At 37.5% G+C, this 26,544-nt stretch overlaps 3 protein-coding genes across 3 annotated transcripts in view; 2 read left to right on the forward strand and 1 right to left on the reverse strand.

Moving 5' to 3' along the window:
* Positions 1 to 14,750, forward strand: part of LOC117991050 (UPAR/Ly6 domain-containing protein twit-like) — a 32,750-nt gene extending 18,000 nt beyond the window's left edge. Inside the window, exons 2-3 of the mRNA XM_034978594.2 lie at positions 12,234 to 12,416; positions 14,388 to 14,750. Coding sequence (XP_034834485.1) covers positions 12,234 to 12,416; positions 14,388 to 14,593 — 389 coding nt within the window. The 3' untranslated portion in view covers positions 14,594 to 14,750. The remainder of the gene's footprint in view (positions 1 to 12,233; positions 12,417 to 14,387) is intronic.
* Positions 14,751 to 18,794: 4,044 nt separating this feature from the next.
* crok (crooked) lies at positions 18,795 to 21,184 on the reverse strand. The gene is made up of 3 exons (XM_034978596.2): positions 20,970 to 21,184; positions 20,728 to 20,889; positions 18,795 to 20,455 (listed from the first exon to the last, which is right to left on the reverse strand). The coding sequence occupies exons 1-3, from the start codon at positions 21,025 to 21,027 to the stop codon at positions 20,232 to 20,234; spliced, it is 444 nt and encodes a 147-aa protein (XP_034834487.1). The 5' UTR covers positions 21,028 to 21,184; the 3' UTR covers positions 18,795 to 20,231.
* Positions 21,185 to 21,736: 552 nt separating this feature from the next.
* LOC117991052 (uncharacterized) lies at positions 21,737 to 24,984 on the forward strand. The gene is made up of 3 exons (XM_034978595.2): positions 21,737 to 21,945; positions 22,024 to 22,203; positions 22,973 to 24,984. Exons 1-3 carry the CDS (start codon positions 21,897 to 21,899, stop codon positions 23,188 to 23,190), a joined length of 447 nt encoding a protein of 148 aa, XP_034834486.1. The 5' UTR covers positions 21,737 to 21,896; the 3' UTR covers positions 23,191 to 24,984.
* Positions 24,985 to 26,544: the final 1,560 nt, after the last annotated feature.

Below are 26,544 nucleotides of genomic sequence, written 5' to 3' on the forward strand. Positions count from 1 at the left end.
CTTTGAAATAGCTAAACCGAATTTGACAGGACTTCCACCACAAGGGGGTAGAAGTCTATACAATTATCAGACTTAGTATATCTACAGATCTAGGCTAGTTTTGTCCCGCGAAAAACAAAAATTTAGGGAATTTCAAAAACAGAATTACACTGGGTTAAAACGGGCTACAGTTAATAAATTAAAACCAATTCAGAAATTAGTTAATTTTCTTCTACTAATAACAAAGAAAAAACATAAAAATTAACGCTAAACACGTGCGATGGTTTTGGCTTCGTTTCAACATTTCGTAACACATCGGAAATGACCAGTGTTAGGTAGGTAGATACATACTATTATATACAACGTGTTTGATAAATAATATAACATGACAAAAATAAGATATGTAAGTATGTACAGTACCTATGCGGCCAAAAGTGATGAACATCGAACTTTAGAAGGAGATAGCATATTTTGTAGAGCACTGTCTCGGTCGTTTAGACCGACAAAATGTCATGTGGGTATGAGTGACAGAGACAACGTTCTACAAACCTGAAATGTCATTCTAAAGGCCGATGTTCATCACTTTCGGCCGCGTTCTGTATAAAGTAGTAGCTATCTACCAAAACAGTTGGGCAGTGCCATAGATTATTTCGTTCTCTCACAGCCGTACTCAGAGTCGCTTAATCGTTACTTAAGTTTAGTTAAAACGAAACAGAGCTTTATCTCTCACATACATCTGTCTCGTTTTAACTCAATCTTAAGTAACGATTAGCGACTCTGAGTGCGGCTGTCTGACAATTAATGTCCAAACGGTATTTCAAGTTCACAGAAGTTTTTACTACATGTTTGCAGGGTTGTTACACTGAAGTTTAAAAAAAAGTCTTCATAATACCTTCCGCTACAAGGCTCATTATTTTTTGGTAGTATTAACCTCGACTTGCCGATGCTTAGCGATGTTATGGGATGTTATGGACACACCTTGTATATGTTTTACTATCCGGTAAAGTAATAAAGAGATAGTTGTAAACATTACGTAACTCCACCATGACGTAATGTTATGTCAGAGAAGATTGAATTGGGGGCAGTTGCACCTACAGCGATTTACGTGAGGTTACCGGTGGATTACCGTTAAAAAACTTGACCCACCAAAATCAAGCAAAGTTAATTGCGAATTTGTACTTCCATTCCTACTTAAAATTACACAAACAGTTAGAGGAGCAGATTACAGATACCTACCTAACATTTTGATCTCATGTGTTCAGTATTTGGCATAAAAACACTTTATTTTGATTCCTCACATGAATTGCATAAGTAGCTACGTGGGGTCGGCACAACATGTCTTCTTCTTCCACTCACTATTGTTAGGATCTTAAGTAAAATAGCTTCAAAATTTTATTATATTTTATTTTTCACCATGGCAACTTTACTTTTAAATAGACTATCAGTTATCATTCTGTGTTTGTTGACGCTGGTTGGTGTAAAATGGCGGGAACCAGCCAGATTGTTGACTGTCACGTTGGCAACTCTGTTTTTAAATGTCAGCATTCTGTGACTGGTTGACGCTAGTTGGCGCAAAACGGTGGGGACCAATCGGATTGTTATTGTCACGTTGTCCAACTTAATTTTCAAATACACTATCTGTTGTCACTCGTTGATTGGGTAACGCCAGTTGGCGCGGAGTGGTGACCAATCAGATTGGGTTTCCCCTACCTTGAGGGTTCGAAACTTAGCCAGAGGTTTGGGGAGTTTGGAGAGATGATTCTCTAGAGAGATGCTGAGTACAGCACAAATTGTGAATAGTGCGGTTAATAGTAATTATAATCAAATAAGTAATTAAGAGATTAATAAAAGTAATATTAACGCAGTAACGTATTCGTATCTTTTCCGAGTTCCTTCAGCGCTATCTCGCCGCAGGGTGTTCTTTTATAATTCAGAAGTGACAGGACAGCGTTAACCATCAACGCGTAAGTACACGCCCAATTATACAAATTTATTAGCTGATAGCAATCGTTTTACCTCCTGTTTTACTAATATTTAGCTGTGTGAGATTTTACGGACAAAGCATGTTAGTCTACCCACCAACTCAAGTGATCATTATTACAACGTGGTAATATCATAACCTGTATTAATGTGCATTCAACATTATTTTGTTGCATTACGTAATTTAGTGCGCACAGACGCCTATTCGCATTATATCTTAATGAAAGAGCGAGCATTTTAGGCACGCCACCTCGCCGTTGCTGGTCGAGTTTTATAAAAGTCTATGCATGCGTTATCGCCATTTTCGCTCTCGGTTGGCGGTCTCTTCCGTCCTCCATTCTTACGATATTTTTCCAATTCATTCTATTTATTGAATTGTTGTCTGTTATGATATATTTTTTTTTTATCATTTATTTAATGGTTAACTTTTAGATATCCGTTTCGTTATTTAATTATTGAGTAGATTATTGTTCATGGGCAGCGGTAATCACTTAACATCAGGTGACCCGCCTGCTCGTTTGCTCGCTATCTCTATATATTAAAAAAAAAAAAAAAAAAGGATTCTGGATATTTGCTGGAAGTATTTAATCGTTTTGAAGGAAATCTTTATTTTTGTAATTAACGAGTTTTAAATAAAAATGATAAGAATCCACTGAATATAATATATAGCTATATATTTTTTTTCCTTCTCAGTGAGTTTTACTGACATTTGTGAAAATACTTTTGTGGAAAGTTGGTGTCTGGAATTAAACGAGCCAACTGACCCTCAACTTTTTTTTAACACCTACCTTCTTGTGTAAAATAATTACCTATAATATTGTAGGTACCTGGCGCAAGCTAGCTTATTAACAAAAGATATTAGTTAATAATTATTTTAGTAGATCCTGGCAAATTTACCGTCAAATATCATATTGGAATATACCAGAAGTAGGCCTAAGGCAACCGCGCACCTTTAATTTTCTATCTACCTACATCCTAATAACACTTGTGAATCATAAACAAAGGGAATCCCTTCTTTTGATTCATATTATAGCTATCTACGTTTCAGCACGCGTACAATGTTTCTTTAATGAAACTCAATTTTTGTTTATTTTCATTTTGAGGTGACAGAACATGGATCGGCGACTCGAGACGCCCGGTCCCATGGAACATCGAAGCCGGAGCCGAAGGAGGGAACGCAGCCGTAGCCGGCTGCGTACCCGCAGCCCTTCTCCGATCCTGGGACAGCGACTAGAAGCGAGCCGGGAGCGGGTGAAAACTCTGGAGAGGCAGTTACTGAGAGAGCGGGAGCGACTTCTACATGCCGAAGGCGACAGTCCGAGTCGTAGCTGCTACAACGTGCCACGTACGACGTCGCATCAGGCTACTCCGCGGCGACATAAGAGTCGCAGTCATCGCAGCAGCAACGCGTCCCCAGATCACCGACGGGCAGAAACTGGGGCCAGCGCGGTGCATCCTGCTGAGCGTCGTGGCGTCGCGGGATATGCTAAAAGGTCACGTAGCCCTTCCATTTCTAAGCAATGTATTGCTGATATTTTGAAATGTTTTAAGGATAGTTTGGCATCTCGACCGTCTACCCAGGACACAAGATCTTCTCAAAAGGTTGATCACATGAATATCCTTCCCAATTTCGACCCCTCAAAAAAAAACCAAAGGATTGATATTTGGCTCAAAAAGGTCAATGAATGTGCTAGTGTATACGGTTGGGATGATAAGACTGTCACTCACTTTGCCATGCAGAAACTCCAAGGTCTTGCCAAAACATGGTACGAAGGTCTAAATTCAGTTTTGTTTACCTGGCCGGAATGGCAGGAGAAACTAATAAATGCTTTTCCTTGCGAACAAAATTACGGCCAGGCCTTGGAGGAGATGCTTAAAAGGAGGAGCAGATATAATGAACCTATAGAAGTTTATTTTTATGAAAAATTAGCGTTACTTAATCAATGCGATATAGCTGATAAGCGTGCAGTAGATTGTATTATTCATGGGATCAGTGACAGGACCTTAAAATCCGGTGCGCTGGCATTACGCTCTTCTAACCCCGATCAGTTATTGCAATTCTTAGTAAGCAGCAAGGACTCGTACCAATCTTTCGACAGAAACCAGTCTAGGAACAAAACCGACCACTCTAGCACTCACACCTATTCCAATCAAAAGTCGAGTAGCAGATCCGGCTCTTTTCCAGGCTGTTACAACTGTAAAGAGAGGACACATAGTTTCTTGTTTTGTCCTAAGCCGCTAATTAAATGCACACAATGTAATAAAGTAGGCCATACAGAAGATAAGTGTTTCTCTAAAAAGGGTAATGGGGTTGTGAAAAATGTCAATGTACCAAAAACCATGCGCATTGACACAGCCAGTCAGGAACATGACTCTCCTTCTCTTCCAAGTTCAAAATTTATGAAGGATGTGCAAATAAACGACACGATAAGACAAGCGTTTGTAGATTTCGGGAGTGATGTTACGCTGGTGAAAGAATCCTTAGTTAGGGAGTTAGGTGTGACTCATGACAATATACCATCGTTATTAAGGGGATTCGGCAATGGTTTAGTTACATCACTAGGAGGATTGTTGCTTAGTATTAGTGTTGATGGAGTAATCGCTCGCGTTCTATGTAAGGTCGTATGTGATAATTTGTTAGAAAGGTCTGTCCTCATAGGTCAGTCATACACGGAACAGCCTCATATCATAGTTTATAAGGATGCAACTAAACTCCAGTTCATAGATATCGGCAAGGAAGTGCCACTTTCTGATCCGGGTGTACAAGAGACTTTGACTGGGATTCAAACTGCAGGTGTAGTGGAGCTCCATGGTGCAGCGTCGGTGAGAGCAAGAGTTGAACCTTCCCTTAGCAACGTCCTCGTAAGGAATAGTGTTGCGGGCAAGCCAACCAAACAATATTTTATTTGTGGAGGTCTCTATCACTCTGAAGGGGGTCATGTCTATATAACAGTGATTCCTTGTTCAAGTTCTTGCCGGATTTCAGATAGTTCACTCTTGTGTAGGGCAAAACGAGTAGACGTTGTAAGTAGGGTCATTTTCGAACCACCTGAGATACCTGTGGTGATTGAGGATAACTTCGACGAAAGGGAGGTTCGTGTAAGTGATAAAGTACCAGAAGGCGTGAAGCAGAGGTTGTTAGAGTTGCTCAAACGTTACAAACATTGTTTTGCGTCTTCACTTAAGGATCTAGGTTGTACGAACGCGACCACAATGAATATAGAGTTGAACAGCCAACGCCCCGTCGTCTATCGACCTTACAGGTTGTCACACCATGAGCGAGAAAAGGTACGTGTGATGGTAAAGGAGATGCTGGACGCAGGGATAGTTAGGGAGTCTTCGTCTGAATACGCCAGTCCGATTATACTAGTGCGTAAAAAGGACGGCTCTCTTAGAATGTGCGTTGATTATCGGATGCTAAATTCAGTTACAGTTAAGGAACGCTACCCCATACCCATTATGGAGGATGAAATAGCTCGACTCACAGGTCAAGCTTGTTTTATTTCACTTGATTTAACGTCCGGGTACTATCAGGTCCCAATTTCAGAGCATAGTAAACACCTCACATCGTTTGTCACGCCAGATGGTCAGTACGAGTTTAATCGTATGCCATTTGGCTTGGCAAACGCCCCGGCTGTTTTTCAGCGCATGATGAACTCAATCTTAGGGTCTGCTCGTTTCAGTAAGGCAACCGCGTATCTGGATGATGTTCTAATTTACGGGCGGGACCCCACAGAATGTTTAGATCGTCTCGAAGAAGTATTACAGTTAATAGAAAAAGCCAACCTCACATTAAATTTTTCTAAATGCGATTTCTTACGAGATACAATCGATTATCTTGGCTATGAGATCAGTGCGGCTGGGGTCAGGCCTGGTGAGAAGAAGATCCACAGCGTCGCCAACTTCCCTCGACCTGAGAATGTGCATAATGTCCGTCAATTCCTTGGTTTGGCGAGTTACTTTCGCAAATTTATTAAGGACTTTGCCCGTATTGCATTTCCGCTCAGCAAATTACTCAAAAAGGATGCCGTGTGGACATGGAACAACGATCAGGAGGAGGCTTTTGTAAACCTAAAGGCTAAGTTAGTGGATAGGCCCATTCTTGCAATATTTGATCCAGCGGCAGAAACAGAGCTTCATACGGACGCAAGCAGATTGGGTATTGGAGGTATATTGTTGCAGCGCCCCAGCGGAAGCGATACTTTTCGCCCAGTAGCGTATTATAGCAGGCAAACGTCCCCTGAAGAAAGGAATTTCCACTCTTATGAACTGGAAACTTTAGCGGTCGTATGTTCTCTGCGGAAGTTCAGGGTCTATTTGTTAGGAAAGTCATTTAAAATTGTCACAGATTGCAGTGCTCTCCGCTCCACGTTTTCAAAACGAGATTTGATCCCGAGAATAGCACGCTGGTGGCTTTTGCTGCAGGAATTTCAATGTTCAGTTGAATATAGGCCAGGTGTGAAGATGGGCCACGTAGACGCCCTGTCTCGTAATCCTGTTGTGAGCTCGGAAGAATCTCTCGTCGAAAATGTTCCCGCTGTTAGGTCAATTAGCAATGAGGATTGGCTGCATACACTTCAGCTGGGAGATACAGAGCTTTGTAGGATAAAAAGTATCTTAAGTTGTAACCATGATGAGAAGGGGCTCAGATACATAAAAGATAACTTTTTAATAAAAGATAATAAGTTGTTTCGTTATTTAGGGTCAGATAAGGATAACGTGCGTTGGGTAGTGCCAAAGGGTGCGAGGTGGCAGATATGTCGCATGAACCATGACGATATTGGTCACTTTGGGGTGGAGAAGACACTCGAAAGGATAAAAAGAAAATATTGGTTTGGGAAAATGTCAAAGTTCGTTAAAAAATATGTAAATTCATGCATTGAATGTGCGTATGCCAAAACCCGTCCAAAGTCAAGTGAAGGTCTGCTCCACCCTATCACTAAAGTAGATGTGCCGTTTCATACCATACATGTTGACCACCTCGGACCTTTCGTCAAATCAAAGCGAGGCTATACACATTTGCTCGTGATTGTAGATGGTTTCACCAAATTTTGTTTCATTAAGCCCGTTAGAAATACCAACAGTTTAAACGCAATAAGAGCTCTAGACGACATATTCTTCACATTTAGAGTTCCTGACCGTATTATAAGTGACCGCGGTAGCTGTTTCACTTCTCACACATTCACTCGATTTTGCTTGGATAAGGGCACTAAGCACATTCTTAACGCAGTAGCTAGCCCTAGGTCGAATGGTCAAGTAGAAAGGTACAACCGTACCATTCTTGACTCCTTAAAGGCAATGACGGTGAAATACGGTGAGAAAGATTGGGATAGTCATTTGGGGAAAATTCAATGGGGACTGAACAACACCATCCAGAAAACAACCGGTAGAACGCCGTCAGAGGTACTGTTCGGAACTCCCATGAACAGCGAAATGAATCCTATTCTTAATGCTGCATCCAAAAGCTCTGATGGAAACTGTGACGTCAGTGTCTTGCGTCAAGGGGTTAAAGATAGGATTGACAGCGAACAGGTGAAGCAGAAACAAACCTTCGACAAGGGCAGAAAACCAGCCCGAGTTTATACTGTAGGTGACCTAGTTAAGATAACTAAAACATGTTTTAATAATGATGGACAGAGCAAAAAGCTCATGCCCTCGTACATAGGGCCCTACCGCGTCACTAAAGTCTTAGGCAAGGATAGATATCAAGTAGCGCCGGTGCCAGGTTTGATAGGCATGCAAAGCAAACGACCCACAACGGTTGCAGCCAACCGTATGATGCCATGGATACATATTGCTGCTTTGGAGGTGAACGGTTCGGATACCAGTAGCAACTCTGATAGTGAGAATTGATTAAACCATAGCTAAAAATAGTCGATCACAGTACACATGATTTTAGCTTACAATGTTATAATATTATGTTCACCTTTTTGTGTGTGTGTGTTTTTGTTTCGTATTAGCCCTTGATGCATTGAAACTACAGACAATTATTTTCCATTGTTACAGATCAGGCACGAGAATTGATTGGATCGTGTCCTGATACAACAGAAACACTAGAACTAGGCACGAGAATTGATCGGATCGTGTCCTGGTACGAGAATATTAGAATCAGGCACGAGAATTGATCGGATCGTGTCCTGATACAACAGAAACACTAGAACTAGGCACGAGAATTGATCGGATCGTGTCCTGGTACGAGAATATTAGAGTATGTTGCCCCACTAACTGCAACAAGTAAATAGATCGTCTTGTAGGCACGTCTGACGGGGTTTTCTCGATAAATCTATCATTTAAGGAATAATCTGATAATGGGTTATTCGATTAATTGATCGTTCGAATCCCAATTAATAGATATTCGTAAGTGATGGAAAGCATTAATTGATCGTTGCTCTTCTTATAAAGCAGATGGATAAATATAATTAACTACGAAGTAATACTTATCCGATGAATAATAACCAGTAGAATATAATGAAATATTGTTATAAGTATATTAATATTTTGATTTGAAATGAGATTAAAGATAATACACCTAGATTAAATGAGATTAAAGATAGTACCTACAAGTTTACTTGTGCAACTAATATATTGATGTTTGTGATTGTTGCGTTAATCATGCTGATTGCAATGTATAAAATATAAATACAAGTTGAGAATATAGTTTATATACAGTTTTATTATAAGTATTGATTTTGATATGATACATATAGGATATTGTGTTATTCAGTTGCTAAAATATGTATATTAATTATTAAACGTCGCCATTATTATTTGTGTATCATCATAATAGCACTATAATAAGAATGTAGGTTGGTATGATGTAAAGAATGAACAACTGGCTAAGTTCCGATTGTTAGGATGCCTCCTGGCGACATGTGCGGGGCGCACACGTTGTCAGGACGGTCGATTGTTAGGATCTTAAGTAAAATAGCTTCAAAATTTTATTATATTTTATTTTTCACCATGGCAACTTTACTTTTAAATAGACTATCAGTTATCATTCTGTGTTTGTTGACGCTGGTTGGTGTAAAATGGCGGGAACCAGCCAGATTGTTGACTGTCACGTTGGCAACTCTGTTTTTAAATGTCAGCATTCTGTGACTGGTTGACGCTAGTTGGCGCAAAACGGTGGGGACCAATCGGATTGTTATTGTCACGTTGTCCAACTTAATTTTCAAATACACTATCTGTTGTCACTCGTTGATTGGGTAACGCCAGTTGGCGCGGAGTGGTGACCAATCAGATTGGGTTTCCCCTACCTTGAGGGTTCGAAACTTAGCCAGAGGTTTGGGGAGTTTGGAGAGATGATTCTCTAGAGAGATGCTGAGTACAGCACAAATTGTGAATAGTGCGGTTAATAGTAATTATAATCAAATAAGTAATTAAGAGATTAATAAAAGTAATATTAACGCAGTAACGTATTCGTATCTTTTCCGAGTTCCTTCAGCGCTATCTCGCCGCAGGGTGTTCTTTTATACTTCTGACACCCGTTAACGTATTATCGACCTCTTTTACACGCATACCTATCCTCTTTCACGCAATCCATCCACCTTTTCTTTGGCCGTCCTCTCCTCTTTTTTCCTTCCACATGCATATATTTTAACTTAGGTATTTTTTTAATATTAAGGGAATATTTTTTTGAGCAATGAAATATTTTTTAATAGCCCATTCCTGCCCAGCCTAGGTACGCAACGCGATTATAAACTAACGAACTAAGTAAGTACAAAGTTACACCTATTATTATGCACATAGGCGCTAAACTAGATCTATACGTCCTATTCTTGGCTAAATAAAAAGGCCGGCCACTGACTTTTGTCAACCCATTAGTTATTTATAGCAAACATTTTATAGACATCGGTCTTAACTCTTACCACAAAGCCACCGATTATACAAGCATTGAACGCGTGTTTAATTTAAAACCTGACAGATATCCCATTCAAAACTTTGAAAACATCATTTAATTTTAGGCTAATTTTAGCCGTTGCTAAGTATAAAACTTGTTTCATGTTTCTGTAGGTAGCTATAGTACCACAGAATTAGTACGTGCGTCGGACATACAATATACGTTCATATTCTCGGTTATCGTTAGCACCTTTTCGTGTAAGTAGGTACCTAATACCTGTACCTACAGTAGGTACCTAATTTAATTAGATAATAAATCAGGCAGGGTATTTATATTATATTATCGTCTTCTGTCGATACTCGATTATATTGATAGATAGATATTTATTCGGAGAGTGTACCTACTACGGAACTCGACCTAATTCCTCCCTCGCCCTTTACACCAAACCGCAAGCCATATAAGGGTGTAACCCCTACATACCTACCTAGTCGACATTCCACAGACATAAGTATAAGGTACCGACGGAACTACGGACTTTGGAGCGATTCGTTCCTCATTTAGCAATTTCTATAGGTAGTGCGCACTACTAGAACACCCTTCTGGCTTACGTTTGCCTTGATCCTTCAACAGAAGAGTGAATAGAAAAACCTCTTTGGTGAATATGACGTACAGTGCGACAAAGCTCTCATGGCACTTGAATGACATTGACAGGGGGGCGCTGTTGGAGAAAGGCTTAGAATATTCAAACAAGATCAAAGGGGACACTTGACGGCAACGTTAGTTCCGATTTTCGCCACACGCCAAGATAGCCTTGTCGCACTGTTACTTAGGTAGATACAGTGCGACAACGTAACGTTGCCGTCAAGTGTCCCCTTTGTTCTTGTTTGAATATTCTAACAGAACTTTGTTCTCCAACAGCGCCCCCCTGTAAATGTCATTCAAGTGCCAAGAGAGCCTTGTCGTCGTGTACCATTTAGGCAGCCCATGGCGCGTTCCACCGTACGGCGGTTTCGCACTCATCCGATCCTAGTCCGCGAAAATACGTTCCTTTTTGTTTTGAATGTAGCTCATGACATTATGTCGTAGATATTTTTTATATCGAATGTGATTTAACAATTACATAAATAACACGCCATATTAAAAATGCTCTTTTCTTAAACAATATAGCCAAAGATTTGGTTCACTGTAATAGGTCGGGTAGCACTCTCCCCTTGTCCATCTAAAGTTGATTGTTCGTCATTTGATACAATGGGGCGAACCATGTCCAGGGGTTATTCATTCAAGGGGCAGTCTAACGCGGGGAAGACCACGGTCAACCCTAACATAGCACGTAGGTACAAAAACAATTTTTACCTTTACCTTAGTAAATAAATATGACTGTTATTGTCTTGTCGTCACGTAACCGTGTCGTTAGGAAAAACGATTCCTCATTTCATAAATAATCACAGCAAGAACCTTGAATTTAACCGTAGAAGTTAGAGGCATCATAAAAATGAAGGTAATGTAAAAAACGGAACCAGTTGAGCGCGACAATAAGGTTGTTTATTATTAATTGTTTGTTATTTCGTCTTTAAAAAATATGACAACCCTTGTCATATTTTTAAAGACGAAATAACAATACGAATATTATATATGTAAACTTTGAAGTTAGACATACATAGTTATGTCGATTAACTCAAACTCCAAAAGATTTTTGCTCCTTTGTGCGACCATGTGCGTTATTAATTTATTTGTACTAAACCGTGCAGCCCTGTGGCATGCCGCTATCTATGTCTCTGGCGTAAATAAAGCTTTATCGTTCGTTCGTAACAATGATTATGAATTTATTAATGTTTGCCTTTGTAATAAGTATTATGTGTGGGAAACAATGAGTAAATATAAATTATGCATTATAGGTAGGTACTTACCTAGATACTTAGGTAGGTATACATATAGTTTTTGTCAGGCTATTGTTATTAACAAGTGGAAGGTATCTTAACGGATGTCATATTCTAGAAATAGGTACTTACAATAATTATTATCTGTCATAAAAACTTTTGAATTTATTATTAAAATTCTCAGGCATTTACCTACCTACCTACTTACAATTAACTTAATTTTTTAAATTATAAAAATGTGTACATTTTATATTGTTCATAATTCCGGGGTATTGACCCAAGGTCTGAATTTTATTCTTGCCTTGAGTTTTACAAGAATATTTTAATTACCTAGCTATTTTATTTATGTTTTATATATGCTTAAAATAGCTATTAGTTAAAAATAGTATGATTGTTAGGAAGCAGGTACCTCGACTTAGTAAGCGCTGGTTGCATTTCAGACTTAACCTAGCCCTATTTTAGCGGTTGGTTCCTCGATAGTTAGCTATGTAGGTACTTTATAACAACGCGCCATTATTTAATTAAAAATAACTGACCATCAACATTTTCAATTTCAGGTGAGGCAGTCCGATGCTGGTCGTGTTCGTCGGACATCAACCCGTACTGCCACGACCCTTTCGTCCCGAGCCTAGCGGACAACTCGGGGCTATTCCGCCTTGAGTACTGCGACGCAAACACCGGTGCTACCTACCCCTACGTCACCAATTCAAAATCAGCGTGCAAAAAGCAGAAGAAATACAGTAAGTGAACTCAACCCCTACTGCAATGACCCTTTCGTCCCGAGCCTAGCGGATAACTCGGGGCTATTCCGCCTTGAGTACTGCGACGCAAACACCGGTGCTACCTACCCCTACGTCACCAATTCAAAATCAGCGTGCAAGAAGCAGAAGAAATGCAGTAAGTGAACTCAACCCGTACTGCAATTACCCTTTCGTCCCGAGCCTAGCGGACAACTCGGGGCTATTCCGCCTTGAGTACTGCGACGCAAACACCGGTGCTACCTACCCCTACGTCACGAATTCAAAATCAGCGTGCAAAAAGCAGAAGAAATACAGTAAGTGAACTCAACCCCTACTGCAATAACCCCTTTTGTCCCAAGCTGAAGTCATATTCCGCCTTGAGTAGATACTTCATACTTACTGTGATGCGAACACCGATGCTACCTACCCCCATTTGACGACGTGGGAGTCAGCCGCAAAAAGCAGGAGAAATACAGTACCTACGCGGCAGTAAATAATGTACTATAGAAGCGGAGTTAGGGGGTTCGTAGAGCATTGTCTCTGTCGTTGAGACCGACACATATAAGTATGAGTGACAGAGACAACGCTCTACAAAGCCGAAATGTCAACATAAAGCCCGATGTACATTATTTTCTGCTGCGTACTGTAAGTAGATACAGTGAAGTCAACCCGAACCCGCTGCAGTAACTTCATCCTATAACAAACCGACAAACGGTAAAACCGTCTTATTTGTCCAAAGTGAATGAAACACATAGTAAGTTACTATTACCCATTACCAACTTATCATAATTTTATAAGTCCTAAGTAAGGTAGATTGAGTTTAAAACCGCCCGTTCTAAAGTGGCGCTCTACATATTGTGAAGTCATCTAACATCTCTAAATTGCGTTTACAACGCAATGCAGTGTTGTTCTATCAATTCTATTGTTCTTGATAATTGGCCTTTACCTTCGCTTCCACCTACGTACTCCAAGATCCTTGAAAATGAAATCCAACATGATCTCGTTTTGCATGACTTTTATGAAAATTATCGGACTTTTGCTAAGTGGTTACTCATGCTTCGTGTGGTTTTTCAAAATATCTACCTATCTCACTTTGCCTTAACTACTTAACATCTATATTAGGTCTAGAGTAGGTATAAAACTTGTCATTAAAATTCTAAAATTAATGGGCTTTTAATAATAGACTCCAAGGATTCTTAACCTAACAAGTAACATTCTCCTTTAAATATTGTGTTACCTGTAGGATTAAGTATTAAGATTTGCTCAGAAGTCCCGACAAGAGGCCTACGTCCATGGTGATTTGTAATATAGTTAACTCAACTTTCCGACGGCCTTCGGGTCAGAAGTGGGATAGCACTTTATCTATCAACTGCATTATGCATATCCAGTATGTATCTTGTTACTCAGCTGTTACAGCTACCTACGCTTTTTTACTTACCCACACCAACCGTCAGCCAAGTCTGACATCAGAATTATTGTGCTATATTACTCATTGCCTGTTTGGTTCGCAGTCTATCGTTATGCTTCACAGGGCCAATATTTATTATTAGCGTACTGACATAAATAAAACCGTTAAAATGTTATTAAATTAGGTCCCTGTCCCTGATATTTCACCTACGCACCAATCTTATCAGCCGGTAATCAACTGCTAGCTGAATTTTGCTCAAAAGTCTGGAATAGAAGTTAGGGCCCTGTAAAGCAAGTATTATAAAAAATACTAGTTCTTTGACTACCATTTAAAAATCTCCTATAGGTACAATAAAAACAAGAAGTCCTGACTCACTGAGTGATTGATCAACGCCCAGCCCAAACTGTTGGACCTAGAAAGCTAATATTTTGCACAGAGGTTTCCTTTATAAGGAATACAAGGAATAAGGCCAGATTTTTCGGAATTTCCACAGAAACTCGCTGAATAAGTACCTAATTAGGTTTTGTTTTTTTTTATTTACGGAATTTAACTTTGTTTTACAGTTGGAGGCAATCTAGTGATATCCCGTGGCTGCACGTGGAAGCGTCAAGAGGACTACACGACCGAATGTTCACCGTCCTCATATGGCGCAAACGAAGTACCACTGTACTGTGAAACCTGTGAATATGACGGTTGCAACGGTGCCTCCGCTATCGGCATGACTATGGCTCTTATTATGGCCCCTCTTGGTCTTCTGCTGTTTAAGTAACGATAAGTTAATTTATTATTGGGGACCATGCCAATAGTACCTACCTTGTCTTAACAGCATTGTGCCCACCGTAAACCACATGTGCAAGTTTTTAATTATTTCGATATAATGTAACTACCTATCTTCTGCCCCTACGATTTCGGTAAAATGACAGCTACCTACCAGCGGCGAAGAGTCAATATAACACGATTCCTATCGGCTTCCCTTTAAGAATTGGCATAATATAGCGTAAGTAGGTACTATTCACATAAATTCCGTAATACGTTCGTAAATACAAAGGTTCGATCGTCACAAATGCTAATTTTTCTTTTGTTATTAAGTACTAATTTAAGTTAAAAACATAACAGCTAATGTAAGTAACATACACCTACGTCCCCTACAGTTTTACACCATACAAGCCGTAAAATATCGGATTCCCTAGTTAGATTTTTGCTTAGTATTTATCTCTTTCATTTCCCTAGCGAAAGCGAAAGTAGCGAACTAGGTCTGTCTCGCTCTACGGTCGACTAATAAAGACCACGCCAATTTAATCTGGCCCAGTAGCGAATACGAATTTGGAACTCTGACAGGTCAGACAAATTTGACGTAAATAACTCGGTTGGATCCGAGTTACCCTATAATACCTCCAAATTAAAAATTATATTAATAGTATTGTTTTAACAGGTACATGCTACTATTTTGAGTATTTTGTATTTTGAAGGGTTATTTGATATTGATACATTTGTTTTTGTGAAGCGGCCATGCTTGTTTGTTTTTAAAGTTGTTAGTGGTGTTTTATTTTGATATAATAAATTGGGGATGTGATTAATAACTTATAAGTGTAAGTTCACGGTAATTTTGATTCAGTTTGGTAAGTCAAAATCAGAAATGGCCTTAATTCACATAGATTGTTGTTTAACAGATTTCTTGTTACGTAACGATAGTAATTTTTCTAAATTAAGTTTTGAAAACAAAAATCGAACAGCTGATATTCTTTTAGATAAGTACGTTTCCGGCTTCCCTTTATCAGATTTTCACCCTTCGCCACTGCTACCTACAGTATCGGCCAATCAGAGGTAAAATGCGATTACCTCTGATTGGGCGACACTCGCTCGCTATTGGCTGCAATGCATTGTTGTAACAAGTATATATACATAATATCTACCATAAATTCAAAAAATCACAATTGCGATTGTAATAAAATCATTATTGCAGATTTTCCGGAATCGATTTACAGTAATACGCAAAGACCTCTCATAATATTAGGGAATATCAATAAATTCCAAGAGCTTAAACAGTGTTGCCAACTTCAAACTGTATATAATGCATAGTCTTATTAAATTAATTAAATGTAACGCAATTTTCTTGTACGTAAATAATTGTTTCTGTGATTGTTGCTGTCAGAAGGGTATTTTTTTGTTATTAGCAACAATGTAGGTAATAATTTTACAAATTAATAGTAGGTAACTTTGCATAATATTATTATGATTATGAATGCTGTATAATATAGTACATAAGTTGGTTGATGGCAATATCTACTCGTGTGGCAATATTGAGCATTGTAGTTGGCAACACAAAAACTTTATATTAGACGTTTTTATAGTAAACATTCAACATCAACATAAAGCGGAAGGAAACAAAAGTATCAAATCATGAGTAGATACGGTCTATCTACTTATGATATACTCCTTACAAACTGAGTCCTCATGCGCCATTTCAACTCTATGGGTCAAGTATCATGTCAAAAGTACGGTTCGACTTTAAAATAAGGACTAAAATCGTATTTTTGACATGAAATTTGACACACACTTACCTACCTAGAGTAAGAATGGCGTGTGAGGGGTCATTTTTTACGCATTATATATTAAAATCTATCGAATCTCTCTTAGAATACGTAATTAAAATTCGACAATTGATTAACTTCCTTACTTATTCGACTAATTTTTTAAATGTTTAGAAAAAAGTATGTTCATTAAAATCAAATAATTACCTATTGTTTTATTTCATAAAGCGCCTATTGTTTTCTAGAATTTAATCGTAATGTTTTGTTGCTGTTAAGATTTAATTTTAGGGTTTATTTATAATTTTATTTTATGTGTACATAAGTGAAAACTTAAATCTTTTGTATTATGTATTTTGTATTATGATTAACCACTATTAGTACAAAACATGTATAATGTGTGTCTGCCTTTGTATAGTATACCTACCTAATTAATAATTATTATGTTCATTTCAATGGTCTGCTGGTCTGCGCATATTACGCTGTCTCATTTTATCCCTACCTAACTCTTTTTGAAATATTAATTTGAAATAGAAATATCTAATTTTTCATTTACGTTATAAATAAATATACATTTTAGTTATATTTTTAAGTCTATAAAATACATTTTTGAAAATGATTTGTTTTTTATTCAGAACCTCGGAGGATGAAATACCTATATAGGTTAACGCAAAACTCAAACTCAAATTATTTACTCAGAATTGGAAAAAATTTACGCTTACCGATAGTGGTGATAATAAAGCTACGAGGGTTCCAAACGCGCCCAGGTCTGAGGCTCCGTACCTCAAAAGGAAAAAAGGACCCTTATAGTTATAGGATCACTTCGTTGGCTGTCTGTCTGTCAAGAAACCTACAGTCTGACTCGCACTTGGTTGGATTAAATTAGGTACCTATACTTCATTACTCACTTCTTATTATTAACAAGCGACCCGCCCTAGATTCGCTTATAACAATTTTTGTACGGATCTCGAATTTTTTGACAATAAATATAGCCCTTACCCAGGAATAATGTAGCTTTCTACTGGTGAAAGGATTTTCAAAATGGGTTCAGTAGTTCCAGAGATTACTTCCTACAAACAAACTTACAAACTGTACCTTTTTAGGGTTCCGTGGTAAACAAGGAACCCTTATAGTTTCGCCATGTCCGTCCGTCCATCCTCGGTTAATCTAAGAGACTATTAGTGCTAGAAATCTGTAATTTGGCATGGGTATAAATATCAATCACGCCGACAAAGTGGTGAAATATAATTGTGATAAATATTGTTTTACAGTAGCTCCCTACATGTAAAGTGGGGATGATTTTTTTTTCTCGTCTACCCCACCCCATAGTGTGGGGTATCGTTGAATAGGTCTTTTAAAAATACTGTGGGTGTGGGAACATCATTTTTCGATTTCTAGATCCGTTTGTAAAATGTTTTAAAGTGCTAATTTTTATTAGAGTCAAGTGTCCCCTCCTTTATCAGCCAAATGGTAGAAGGTATATAGGAACGTGAAAAAATTCACAGCAGTAGTATATAAATACCTAATCAATTTGAAAGGAAAACTATCATAACTAAGTTGTGACTACGGAACCCTACACTGCGCGTAGCCCGCCACGCACTTAGCTGGTTTTTATAATATTAGTATAGACTAGATGCACGCGGCTTCGCTCGCGTGGATTTAGGTTTTTAAAAATCCCGTGGGAACTTTTGATTTTCCAGGACAAAAAGCAGCTTATCCGTAGTAGCCCGTCCCCGGAATGCATAATATATTTGTACCAAATTTCGTAAAAACATTTAAACGGATGATTCTTTACAAATCCCGTGGGATTTATGAATGCAATGCAGCATCAGGGTAGAGGAGTTGGGCCCTTGAGTTCTACGATATAGTCTTATCAAGGTACCTCCAATATCAATTTGCAACTGACAATTTTCATACTTTCTGAAAAATTCAAATCCCATCAATTTTGGTGGTCAGGTCCCCTGCAGCATCAGGATTTAGGAGTTGGAATCCAATTTTTTTATGGGTCAATGTCGCAAGTTTCCCTATTAATAAAAATAAAAATTACGCAAATCCATTCAGAAATCTCAGAGATTTCGGTGTAGATACATAAGTAGAGAAACACAACTCCTCCTTTTTTGAAAGTCTGTTAAAAAAGTAGCCTGTTACTCCTTGGTTAATCCTCTACTTGTCTGTGAAAGTTCCGTCAAAATAGGTTCAGTCGTACTGAAAATTAGCCCGCTCAAACAGACAGATAGACAACGATTTTGAAAACGTGTGATTCAGTTATGGTACAGTTCAAATATCCATATAAGCTTAATAATTCAAGTAGGTACCTACCTAGTTATTTCGAAATTACAGATCGACACTTCAATTTTATTTATCAAGTATAGATAAATAAGTACCTAAATACCTAGATTTAGTAATTACCTGTGTGTTGGAAGCTATAAGAAAGACATTAAGTATATTATAATTTTACAAATTATGCTTTATTTCTTCTTAAAAATAAGTACAAAAATCGGAATGTAAGTATAATGGTCGGAATTTTTCAGTCTTCTATTAAGATAATATATGGCTATGTACCTATACATATGTATGAATTAGTATTTTCAGGAGCTTATCTACGTTGTATTGCCATTTACCAACACTGAAGTGGTACAAAGCAAAAACTAACTTAACAAAGATCTATCCAACAGATCCAAAATTAGTTGTGATGAGATTAAGATAGTGAGATTAATGTTAGTGAGGTAGGTATGTAAAATAATTAATCCATACTAATATTATTATAAATGCCATTGAATACTCCATAGCTTACGTCTCGGATTGCATGCTTTTTATCTCACGAAGAGAAAAATTCTTAGAAAACAAAGGATTTTTAAAAACTTGCATTTTTTTTAAAAAAGCAGACGCTTGTCTGAAGCCTGTCATTAGTAAGTTCATTTGATTCTATATTGAAATGTCATTATGATATAGCTACCTATTAATCAGATCTATTTTACAATCTTATAAAATCTTAAAAATATAACTTAGTTAACAGTTTCTCCAACACTGCTCTTGAACTAGCCATGATTTCATACAACTATAAGATAAGGCACAATAATTATTAAAATTACCATTACCATTATTAATATTAGCGATGCAGGTTCGCCATTGCTTCTACATATTCAGTAAGTATGACTTAAAAAAATAAAAAACTTGATTTTGTGCATCTACTTTCATAAAACTGGATGCATACTACAAAAACCTGACTACAAAATCCATCACGGTAGGTATAATCACATAAAAAGAACGCTGAAAACATTAGAAATAATTTATCTGCGCATGAGCACCTACTTACTGTTGTCACATTGCGCGGGAAAAGATTAAATCCCGCACTAAAATAGACACCTATGAAGTCGGGCATTACTTTGTTTCACATGCTTAGTTATTAATATGAGATTTTAGATCTCAACTACGTACGTTAATAAAATTCGAGCATTGAAATGAGTAAAAGGGTCCTTGATTGGCCTTGGTCTGTGGATCTTTATCTTCAAACAACCACAACTTAATCAGGGATTTTAATTATTTTATTGTGATTTCAAAAAACATAAATAGCCGCAGTCGCACCGCACTTGGAGTGTTGGCTGTATGAATGAAAGCTTTGAAGCATTCAGGTTCTTTTTACTTTAACGCTGAAGTATTCAATGTTGGTCATAAAATCTCATACTAAGTACACAGATATTACGAAATAAATGGCTAACCCGGCAATGAATTAGTCAGCAATCTTTTCATGTGAAACAAACAGTACCTACCAGACAGATATTGTTTTGGTAGATTACATATATCAAAGTGCAAATCACATCCTCTGTGTTAGCCCTACCTTAAAATCAGGAAGTAGTCTATAAAATCAGGTTGAAAAATCTAGTTAAAAATCTTAACATAAGCACTTATAACAGCTAACAACACTATCAAAGGTATCGGGCTGAAAATTCCAGAAGAGTTGCAACCATCCTTACTGTTACAAGTGCAGTATTCAAGGAAGATATTGTACGTCCCTGTTCTCATCAGGCAGAATCTCTCATCACCTTGGATTCCAACTTCACCTAGATATGCGCAGTCTCTGAAGTAACGCCATTCGCCATTGACTGAAAATTAATTAAGTATTATGTTTAAAGGATAATTAAAATTATCATCTCTAATATTATGATAAAAGATTGAGTCTGGAGTCGCTCTGTGATTGCGTAGATCGTAGAGTTTTTTTTGCAGTGTGGAATGCCTTTCCAGCATCCGTATTTTCTTAAGTACCTTCAAGACAAGAGGTATCTCTTCCCGGCAAGCGCGCTCCTACTTAGACCTCATCATTGCTTTCCATCCTGTTAAGCGCAATCTTAACTTGTAATAATAAAAAAATTGGTACCTTTTTGCCTTATCTTGCGGCACATAGTCGGTCTTATTCCGGGCAAATGAGGCAATCCCTTCTCTTGGTTACAATCCGTTATTGGAACAGTGCTGTTATCAAAGGGGTCAGCACATTTCGGGTCATTGTTCGAGCGGCAGTTCCAACATTTTATACTATATACTGAAAAATAATAGGAATTTATTATTATTATTATGTGCCGACGTTTTGGGCGTGACCGCGAACAACGCTTTATTACTTACCATCGGCTACGAAACTTAGCACGATAAAAACACTCACGATTTTCAAGTATCGAACCATTACTACGTTGAATTTGAAAAAAATAATTGAATTGATTCTGAAATCTGAATTTTGTAGTAGGTAACCAACCTATTTTTAAAATAATATCGAATAATCGAATTCGAATCACAACTTTCTTATTTTTTTAACTGGTTGTTTACACTTTACAGCTCTGGGCTCTGGCTCCTAGCCAAAAACAATTATTTCATTTAAAAAACCATAGAGATAAACGTAAAACCGTAATGGCGGGTCCACATGCCTGCGACAAACAGCAAACAATGCAAGCTAGTAAAAAAGTTACTCTTTGTAATCTATGTCTGTGGTGTTTGCAGATGTTTCAGCTTGCTTTAGGTTTCTATTTGCTGCAATCACAGGACGCAATGAAACCGTAAACCGAGCATTTGAGTAGAAGTAATGTTTTGTTTTGTGTCTCCTAGATAAGCTAGTGATCTGTGGTTTTGTGGTTCTGTGCACAGAGTACAGACCAGTAATAATCACTACTATATATAGTCTGTGTGATGAGTGATCCGTGGCCCTACCGCGGTTGTTTGACAGCTACAATGTCACGATCGCAATCATCTCTGATTGGTTAATGCTCGCTCACTATTGACCAAAATGCATTGTTGCAACAAGAATCGCACAAATTCAGCCAATCAGAACAATTGAGATTGTAATAATGATTGTTGCAGGTTTTAGACAATCGCCCTACCGAGTTCTGTGTTTGAGGGTGTGACTGGTTGTGTCTATATGTTATTGGTCTGTGGGTTGTGTGATATTTTAACGTTAATAGGTATTTATTTTAATTTATACCTACCACCTGAAATGTGCCTGAAATTAAGTTCAAACTAACTAAAACGCAACTTTAACTACCTAAGTATTTTCCATCCAATATGTTCATCAAAGTGTTATTGTACCTCGCGCTGTGTACTCTGCCGACAGGTAAACAAAGTTCAGATTATTATTGAGAAACATGTTTTTATTATTTCTTATACTAATCTTGATTTGATAATATTTCAGTTTTTTGCGTGAGATGCTACCAGTGCGCATCATTCCAGAATTTAGAAGAAGACAATTGTGGCGCGTACAAAAAGTTCGATACAGACAGTCACATAGCTGTAGAATGTAATAGCGACGAATCTCATACGCCTGGTTCATTTTGTATGAAATTCACACAGCAAGGACCAAAGGGGTTTATATGTAAGTTGAAAACTTAATTACAAGTAAGCTAACTCTGTACCAAATTTCATCAAAATCGGTTAAACTGTTGGGCTGTGAAAAGCTGGCAGACAGACAGACACACTTTCGCATTTATAATATTAGTATGCAGATGGATTAGTTTATTTAGCTAATAGCTAGTAGTTTAGGTTTATTATTACACCACCTCCCACTGTCCATTTGTTCTTTTTCTCCGTAGCGTTAAGGTTGTCTGCAAGAGATTGCTATTTAGCGTTAAGACCGCCTTTTTGTACCTACATATTTTTGAGTTCTCTTTTTTGTGACCTGTAATTTGTGTTTTATGGTGCAATAAAGTATAGATGTTATGGGTAAGGTTGAAAGTCGGAATAAACTTAGGTTTACCCAGGTTTACTTAGTATTACCCAAGGTTGTTGGGTAATGTCCAAATAATAATGAAAATAAGTTTTAAGGAATGAATAAAAAAAAAAAATTCGCGGTTTACCCACTCATTTACTAACTCACCTAGGTGTATCCAGTGCTTACTGGCTTTAATGTTAGATTAATTAATTAGAGACCCCCCAATATAGTGAGCGGTCTCTTTCGTCGGCCCGGTCAAGGGAGCCCTGCTTCGCAGTTCGCAGGCCTCCTTTTTTCTGGGTGGTTTAAATAGAAATAACCATGAAGGGGATGGTGGGGTCTGTAAGTATCCCTATCCCTTCATGTGTGAGTCCGACTAACACTTGAACGGTTTGTGTGGTTACTTACTGAAGAATTAATTGTTGGCTTCCAGGGGACGGCAGGTGGAGACAGGTTATCAGACGGTGTGCATCAGTTGCTGAGACTGGTGTCACTGGTGTATGTAACTGGGGCGTTTACGACAACGGAGTCTACTGGGAAGAATGTTATTGCACCGCCGATGAATGCAATCACTCGTCTAACGTACACACTTCTGCCACTTTAATAGCATGTGCCTTCATCTATTTGACTTACAATAGATTTCTGTATTGATAATTAATTATTTAAGGAAAATAATTAGTTGTTATTTATACCAAGTATGAAATCCGGATGATAATGACATTTAGATGAATGTAATAATTCTTATTACATATAGCTTTTGTTTAATATTTCTGTTTACAACCAGTTTATGTAAACTAAACAGTTCAAGAATAATTTGTTATTATAAGTCTGAAGATGAAATGTACTTTCAGTCACAATATGTTTTTGTAAATGATAAATAAAAATATCTGACTATAACATTACATATCGTACTAGAGCAGCTATTGAATCTCAATTTTAATCATTTTGTCTAGTGACTAAGCAATAAGTTCTTTTTTTACTTTTATCATAATATTATAGATCTGACTTATAAAATATAGAAATAATGTAGGTATGTTGAACATAATTATCATTAAATTACAATTATCTTTACTTGAGCCTTATGTACTGTTGCAGTGTAATAATATTTTGTGTCTTACGGTTAAGACTGATGAGAATGTAAGGTAACTTATACAATTATACTGGCGCCGATTCTGTTGTCTTTCTCTAAACTAAATTTAGAGTATCTCTATCTTTATCTTTTTAATATGGCCAAAAAAGGACGGAACATGAATTTTACATTTAAAGACCAAATTTTAGTGCACGCTTCAAATTTAAACAATAGCTTCGCGACTGGCAGCTAAAGTCACGACGTTTGACAGCTCTAAATTAAATTTACAGTCAAATTGTGTCTGTCCTTTTCATATTACATTAGTTAGAAGAGGATGGGAATACTCTAAAATTTAGTTGTGCTCAGAATCAGTACCACTGTTCTACTTCTAATAATTGTCCGTCCAAATAAAGTATTTTAGTATATATATAAATAGTTATTTAATAATGATGCATTTGAATTGTAATAATTATAGTAGGTATACAAGGCGGAAACAAAAAGTATCTTTACATTTTTCATAATATAGGTAACAGATTTTCAAGAAAAATATCAGTATAGAAACAACAATTTTCTGCCCTGTAAAAATACCTTGTATGCAAGTTATTATGGGAATAGTTAAGGATTCTGTTGTATAGCATTTTATACTGTAAATTAGTTAGGATTCCAACGGCCGCATATAGAATAGTTATTTATGCAACTGTTGTATAAAGAGGGACATTAAAACAAGAAAGTCGGTTATATAATAGTATGACTTGAGTGTTTTAATACCTAATTATAAACAGTTGGATACAAGACTTTATCTACACCCATAATATTATGAATCCTCTATGAAAGATTCTGAAACAGTTAGCTTATTGCCAACATTAAAACACCCAATATCTTAATAACCATTAAAGCATCCAAACGAGTGTTATAATGTTGTACTGAATTTTATTATAACACTCCTGTGAAAAAGAGACAGCGCTATACTGCTGGCATAACGAGACAGATTTATGTGATATTGGGTGTTTTAATGTTGGCAATAAGCTAACTGTTTCATAAAGCATGGGTGTAGATAAATGTATTTTAAGACTAAAGCATTCCAAACCCCAAGCGACTGTTTTTTGACATAATGTTTGGGCTTCATTAGCGGGCGGTAAATCGTGTCGCGTTGTCGCGCCAAAACATCGTCTACGGATAAACGCGATGTTCTTGTCTTGTAATTCTCAAATTATCCACATTGTACCTTACAGACTTTATATTGCATTAAATGATTTAAGTATTTCATTTTCTTGGAACTGTTTGTTACCTTGCTGCCGAAATTAGTAGATGCCTATTGGTCAATACATAAGTTAGCACCTACTTTTATCAATAAATTTTTATATTTTATTGATTTACTAAGTGTTTTATTTGATGCTTTTCAGTAAATAGGTTATTGTGACTAATTCTTTTGTAAACAATCTCTAAATTGTCAGCTCTAAATCTAGAGCTATTCGTTTCTGCAGCGAGCATGAAAGGCATAGAAATAAATAAATAAACATATTTTTATTCAATTAAACTTTTACAAGTACTTTTGAATCGTCAAATGCGTCTACCACTGGTTCGGAATGCCTTTCCTACCGAGAAGAACCAGCAAGAAACTTGGCGGTTGCTCTTTTGATATACAATATTATGCCTATGCTTATATAAAAAGTAATTGCCGTCCCGCGCATTGCTGGAACGAGCTGTAGGTCAAATCCACGCTCTTTTATCTTTCACATAAGCTTCGGTTGTGTAATATGCTTTTTTCAGGAGCGTACAAGATTTTTTAAACTTGTGTAAAGGCAAGTCCAAAATAGATTGCGGAATTTTCTTATTGCAATGTCATTTTAGTTAAGAGATCATGTACAACAGAATTACCACAATAGGTATAGGTACTTACACCCACATCGGGAGTGACAGCATATTAACAAAGTTGACTAAGCAAGAATATTTGCGTGATATAAAAAGAAACTAAAATAGAATGAACACTGCTTTTATGAATAAAAAAACCTGTCAAGTGCGAGTCGGACTAGCACACGAAAGCTAAGGTTCCGTACTGTTGTAAAAGATTACCTATGTACTTTTCAATGGCGGCCATTTTGGATTTTCATAGTAATAAGTAGTTGTTGTGGGCTCTTCTCAGACCTGGGCGCGTTAGGAACCCTCGTAGCTTCAGTTTTAAGTTCGCATAAAAATGATCACTATACAAATGCAACAACCGACCTTCAAAAAGTGTAATTTATTGCCTATTTTGAATAAATTCTTTGACTTTGTTATACATAGCTGCAATAGAAGTAGGTACTCACTCGGACAAAATTTCAACTCACCTATTACAATTTACGAGATAGACATATAGACGGACGGACAGCGGAGGCTAATTATAGGTCACACTGACAGTTGGCATCGTTCGGGTGCGGAACCCTGATCAGGTGGTTCTGTAGGTGTAGGTATCTATAGGTGGATATCCCAGGGAATTACTTGTTACTCATTTGAGTGATGATTTGAGTGACCTAGTGGTTAAGACTTCGGCCTGCTATTAGAGGGGTCCGGGGTTCGATCCTGTTCTAACTTTTCAGAGTAATTGTGTGTTTTAAACAATTAAATATCACATTAACGGTGAAGAAAAACATCGTGAGGAAACCTGCATGCCTGAGAGGTCTCCATAATGTTTCCAAATGTCTGTCTGGCGTCTGCCGATCCGCACTTGACCAGCAGCGTGGACTATGGCCTAAACCTCATTCTGAAAGGCGTCTCTGTCTCCGTAGTCTTCCGGCGATTTAAGGTTAAGATGACTACTCATTTAAGTAACTACTCATATTATCATACATATATAGACGGTGCTACTAGTAGGTATAGCTAGCTTTTCCACGTCCTGTGTTATGAATGTATTTTATAGTACCTACCTAGGTATTGCCTTATGCCTAGCTACTAACAAA

This window comes from Maniola hyperantus, chromosome 19 (assembly GCF_902806685.2).
Source record: "Maniola hyperantus chromosome 19, iAphHyp1.2, whole genome shotgun sequence".
Lineage (NCBI taxonomy): Eukaryota > Metazoa > Arthropoda > Insecta > Lepidoptera > Nymphalidae > Maniola > Maniola hyperantus.